This window comes from Vanacampus margaritifer, chromosome 7 (assembly GCF_051991255.1).
Source record: "Vanacampus margaritifer isolate UIUO_Vmar chromosome 7, RoL_Vmar_1.0, whole genome shotgun sequence".
Classification (NCBI taxonomy): domain Eukaryota; kingdom Metazoa; phylum Chordata; class Actinopteri; order Syngnathiformes; family Syngnathidae; genus Vanacampus; species Vanacampus margaritifer.
In genome coordinates, this window is record NC_135438.1 from 12,200,479 (window position 1) to 12,206,759 (window position 6,281).

General features: G+C 38.2%; 1 protein-coding gene across 1 annotated transcript; it reads right to left on the reverse strand.

Annotated features, from left to right (window-relative positions):
* Positions 1-12: 12 nt before the first annotated feature.
* LOC144055522 (uncharacterized) lies at positions 13-5,808 on the reverse strand. The gene is made up of 9 exons (XM_077571543.1): positions 5,456-5,808; positions 4,605-4,883; positions 3,638-3,916; positions 3,332-3,442; positions 3,188-3,235; positions 1,832-1,873; positions 1,729-1,761; positions 1,564-1,614; positions 13-204 (listed from the first exon to the last, which is right to left on the reverse strand). The coding sequence occupies exons 1-9, from the start codon at positions 5,541-5,543 to the stop codon at positions 128-130; spliced, it is 1,008 nt and encodes a 335-aa protein (XP_077427669.1). The 5' UTR covers positions 5,544-5,808; the 3' UTR covers positions 13-127.
* Between the last annotated feature and the right edge of the window lie 473 nt (positions 5,809-6,281).

The following is a 6,281-nucleotide window of genomic DNA, read 5'->3' on the forward strand; positions in this document are numbered from 1 at the left end:
GTGGGGTCAACACATCAATAAAAAAAATAAAATAATTTTAGCCATATAGTATTGGGAAATATGATTTATGTGCAAATTTGTTCCCATTCAAGTCATGGACGTATGATGTTTGTTTTTCTTTGCGATGCTAAAGCTGTGTTCGATCCATCAGCAGCTCGGCTCCTTTGTGAGGGAAAGTCACTGTTGGGCGGTGATGAAGATTAGCTGTAAGAGAAATGTTAGATGCATGTGGTCAATGATTAATAACAACACAAATCAAATGCATCATGCATTTTAGATTGCAAATTTAAATTAAATAGTGATTCAGTTTGCACCTTTTATATGTTGTATAACTGATGAACAAAGAACATTTTAAAATGACTTCCAACTACTGATTGCCATTTGACATACATTTAGGATAACCGTTTTCCATGTTTAGTTACTGCTGGTAGGTACAGTGGTTCATTCACCTGAATGGGTGAAAACAGTGTGGGTTCCTTCCCAGCTCAGTGAATGTGGGGTCGAATGACCGGTGACCAGTTCTGACCAGACCAGTTCAAAATGCTATAGAAAATGGATGGATGGATTTCCCTAAGGTCTTTTGTTTGCTAAGTTCGCACTTTGAACCCCATTAAGTCACTTATTAGGGCTGTGCAATTAATCAAAATTCAATTACAAATTTCACAATTACAAAATCAGCATAATTGTAAAAATAAATAAATAAAAGATTATTAGTACCAATTTTAAGTTGTTTACATTTATACATTTGCACTTTGTATTAAAAAAAAAAATCATAATACGATTTTTTTTTGTCTAAAAGGAACTTGCACCATTAAAGTGTTTTAAATAATTTTATTTGTCTTAATATTTTTTACGTTTAAACATTGTCTTGTTTTGTACCAAAAAACATAAATAGTCGTACTATTAGTGATTACAATTATTACTAAAATAATCGTGATTAATATTTCCTTCATAACTTATTCACCTCTATTGTATTAACTAATGGTTACATCTTTTATAATTTTACAAATTTTTTGAGCCTACAGGTCTGTTCACCTTTTCCGTCTTATTTTGATGAATATATTTATTTAGAATGAACACTTATTTGGGGTCCTTGTCGATCAATGATTCCAAAGCAAGGTATTGCGGCACAATAGTCGGCTCTTGAGAGAACATCAGCGGCAGAGTGGGAAATTATATATAACGTGACTAAAAATGATTTATTACAAATATGTTTGAGCTCATCTATCTATGCCAGCAATGCATAGTGGCAGGCAGATCAATGAAATGCTCTTCCGTTAGATGGAAGAAGGTACAATATGCTTATATATCCACCTTTTGTCATTTTTACAACATAATGAACCATTACTGTCTGTGAGTATATATCCTCATTATTTCTGTATTGATACTCCGTAAAATCGGTGCCTTGGCTCAATAATTACGACAGACCACCATCTCCTATCTACAGCCTACCCTTTACAGCAAATGGGTTAGCATATCAAGATTCCGCCATTGTTTTAAACTTTTGACTATCTTGAAATGAAGACTCAGATGATAAAGAGTGACTGCGACATTTTGTTTTACCGGTCACATAACAGTGGTCCATATGTCCGTCCAGTACAGTTTCTACATCATCTGGAAAAAAAAAAAAAAAGAAGAAGACATGAAGATCGTGAACCGTAAGATTCATCCACCCAAATATGTTTTGTTATTATCATCCGTGCCGAAGTGCCGTGCGTGTTTTCCTACCAGCTACTACAACCTCTTCAATCGATGATAGTCCTGTCATGGAAAAAGAAAATCAGTTCCACCACATATTTTCCTATAAATTCGACTTTATTTTCTTACTGACCTGACCATGTCCGGGTAGGCTCATAACAGAGAAGGCTTCTCCCTTTAAGCATTCAATGAATAATGAAACTCGTGTTACTTTAAGTACATGAATTCAAAATGTGCCAGAAGTTACCTTTTAGAAAAATAATCGTGGTGACATTGATTCCATCTAATCAAGATGAACGTCAGATTGTCTCATTTTATACATCGTGTGACATAAAAAATATTTATTTAAAAAATGTAACTCTAACCCTAAATAAAGCCCTCATCTAAAACCCCAATTCTAGTTTTAAACCCAATTTTCAAACCCTATGCCTACTTTAAATCCATACTTTGAAAGCCTAACCCTACTTTGATACCTTACTCCAAAACAAAACCGTAATCTGAAAACCTAAACCTAGTTCAAAATCCTTATTTGAAACCATAACCACAGTTTGAAACCCCACCTCTAGTATAAAACCTGACTTTGAAACCCTAACCCAAATTTAAAAACCGTACTTCAAAATCCTAACCTAAGTTTATTACCCTACTTTGGAATTTTAACTCTTGTTTAAAACCTTAATGTAAAACCTTAACCCTTGTTCAAAACACTCATTTGAAACCCTAAGTCTATATTAAAACCCCAATTAGAAACCATAATGACAGTTTGATACCTAATTTGAAACTCTAACCTTATTTTGAATCTCTTAACCCAAGTTAAAACCCTAACCTAACCCTAACCCTCTTTTGGAACTCTAGTTTAAAACCCTAATTATTTTTTGGATGTAGTTAAAAAGGACATGAAGGTAGTTGGTGTGAGAACAGAGGATGCAGAGGACAAGGATAGATGGAGGCAAGAAGAAAAAGAAAAAGTCTTTCTCATGCCCTACTTTAAAACCGTAACCCAAATTCAAAATCCCAATTTGAAACCCCTAACCCAGGGGGTATCCAAATCCGGTCTTTTATGGCCACGACCCTGCATCTTTTAGATGTTTCCTTCCTCCAACACACCTGATTAAAATGATCAGGATCATTATCAAGCTTCTGCAGAGCTTGCTGATGAGCTGATCAGTGGAATCAGGTGTGTTGAAGGAGAGACCCCTGCCTAGGTTTCATGCCCCTTCATAAACAATCATTGTCGAGGTTGGAAAGAAGGGATGTGGATGAAATATTTTTCTGGTTGACATGTCTAGCCACTTTTTCTGCCTATTGAAATTACCCCCCATCTCTCTCCTGAGGTGGATGTCCGGGCCCCCGCCCCTTTGGGCCCCCCCACTATGCACGTCACTGCCCAACAGCAAAGATATTCCTTGCTTTTGCTTGAAACTGAAATTTTTACTACATCAGGAACAAGTACACATTTCAGAAGTACATAATATATTATTTTTCCTTTCACCTTTCAACTGCTGCTCAGTGAAGCCATAACCAAGAGGATGCACTTTCTCTGATGGGCAGAACATATGTGCAGGTAAATTCTAATCATTTGGACACTTTGGATGGTTTGTGTGCATTAAACTGTGTGTGTGTGTGTGTGTCTTACTGCGGCAGTGTCGACTCCGCTTTATTTGTCTGAGGAAAGCCAAGGTCAAAGTCAGCAATACCACACACAAGAGAACCAGCCAGAGGATCCTGAACACACCACCCCACTCATCTGGACAGGAGAAGACACAACACTCAATATCAACGATTTACCGGCAGACTCAACATTCGATACCTTTGCGTAATCTAATAGGAGCCAGTGCAAGAGTTTTTTTTTTTTAATCTTCCTTTGATAAGATAATACTGCCCCATATTATTGTTTAGTACAGTTAGACGATACCTGTTGGTCATGAATTCCCACACAAACCTTGTTCTTGTGTCTTTAGAAACTTCTTGTTTTCTGCGGCAGAAGAAATGGTGTGATTGTTCAATCTCAGCAGACAAGCGATGTGATTGGATGTCTCTGAAGTGGGTGGGGCTAGCACACAGCAATAAGATGCCACACTGTGACCCCCATCTTCCATTTCCCCCTCAAGTGGCTGAAGGTGCAGGGAGCTGGAATTACTGTGGCCATATAAGGTGAGCTTCAGGAAGTTACCATCTCCGAGTTGAAGCTTCACTGACATTTCAATGTCAACCTTTGCAACTGGAATTGGAAAAATGTATCAAATGATTATTGGATGGGGGGAAAATGCTAGCCCTTTTATAACATTCATTAATTAATAAAAACAAATTATTATACAAAAACAGGTAGCTGTTGTATGTAAAGTATAATCCATCAAGACAGATTTTTTTTCAAAAGGAAAATAATTACTTAAGTCAAAAAAGGTTGTCTTTATTTTATGTTTAATTAAAAAAAGAAACTCCCCTTCCTATGGGCTCACCACCTGTAGGAGGGGCCAAAGGGGTCGGGTGCGTAGTGATAGTTACTTTTTAAAGTCAAGTAATCAATGAAGTAGCTAACTTACTTTTTCAAGCTAACTGTGCCAACACTATTGAGATAAATGAAAAAGGCAATGACAGTTTACTAGATTGTCAAGGTAATCTATCTTGTATGAGGAGAGAGTTCTCTGAAAACAGTTGGGTCAAAAATAACCCAGTGGGTCAAGAATGGACCGACCCAACTTTTTCAGTTACTTAATCCAAAAAGTTGGGTCAAATGAAATTAATAACCCACAAAGAACCCGAATTGTATGTATATACTTTTTGGGTAGATTGAATAACCAATCAGTCAATCCCTTTTTTGATTCAACTTGGATTATTTTTAACCCAGTGTATTTCAAAGATTATTTCAAACCGCAGACAATTTTAAGACTAAACATCATTTCTGGTACCTGAAGGTGAGTTGTTACTATGCAATTCCGCCACACTCCCTTGTGTTTCGCACATGTACCAACTTGAGTGCGGGTCTTCACTCCTCGCGTCGCCTAACGCTTGGCTCTTGTCGGCTTCTCTCTCGTCACACATCTCACGCCATTCCTCACCTCCTGGGATGGGAGGAAGGTCACATGACGTCTTTCTTCTCACCTCAGAATTTGCACTCCGCCAGTTCTCCCTCTTCCTCGCTCGCTTGCCCCGTTCACACGGCAAACAGACCAAGTTGACTTTTGACACTGAAAGGAGTGTACGATCCAGATATTAGAGCAGTTATTTGAACGTGTGGGAAGCGGTGGAAAAAGACGCTCGAGTGAACACATCGAAGTGGGGTAAGAAAGAAAAAGAAGTGAGGAAACCACTGGCTGTGAGCACGTGGCAAAGAGCCAAGAGAGGAAATTGTGTTTTCAAAGTTACATAAGCGGAACTCATTTACTACTACACGAGTGGTAGAGTGAAGCTCAGGCATGAAGACCCGACGACAAGTTAGCTCATTCCATTGCATTAACATAATAAAACTAAAATAAATCCTACACAGGCTAAATTTTGAATGATAGTATGTTTTTCATGTCATTTCTTAATACTGTACATGTTTATCCATTGTTAAAATGTTCTAGGTTTTTCTGAAGTAACCAAAAACATTTAAAATTTTGATTTATTTGAGAAAACAAATAAACATTTGGGAAAGGCTTTACAGATTACGATGTGAGTGAAACATTCAAATGCCCAAGCAACAGGTAACAAACTCAGAAGTACTTCCTGTGGAAGGCCTTAAAACAAAACGAAAATAAACACACATTCAACCTCTCACCTCTGTGTGAAGTGAAAATATCTGCGAGGCAGATGATGACAATGAAGATCACGAGGACGAGAAGCTTTGTCACGATTGACCTTGTCATGTTCGCACACTCTCTAAGCGTAACTTTGAACTCGAGCGATCGGCCTCCCTCTTCTGTTTTCAAAATGTCCGGCCCTCTTCGTTCATCTCTTTGCTGCAGCAGGCCAAGCCTTCAAAGGAAAAGCTGACGGTTGAGGACGAGGCAGGCGATGAAGCAACGGGGCCATCCATCCACACACAGCACGTTGTTGCGGCTCGGCGCTTCTCTTCCGCTCGCGCTTCCTGTCGAGTTCACGCCGAGGTTGACAAATGGATCTGCTGGCTATATGTGAGTCGAAATGTCAAATGTCTGATTGAGTGTGTGAAGGCAGCCTGTGATATATACTCAGGGTGCAATGGCACGCACTCTACAGTAGGTGATGTAGAGTGTACTTGTTTAGCCCTGGAGAACCCAAGAACCCTTTTCTTCTTTGGAAAATTATGAATTATACATTAAATGACTGCTATAAGTTCACTGAACACCAAAATATATGTTTTTTCAATTTTAACCCTTTTTTTAACTAGCTCAGAGTTGCTAATTTATCAAAAATATATATATAAAACATACTGCTAGGCATTCTGCAACATGATATGAAATAGATTAACAAAAAAAACACAATTTTACCATCTGATGGTTTGGTGAGAAGATGGTTTTGTTTGGATTGATTTCCAGCTCAACCAAACAGAATGTTGCCAGCCATCTTGTCACCACCACCCTGGCTCGTAAGTGCAATATTCATCCACTAGATGGCCCCATGCA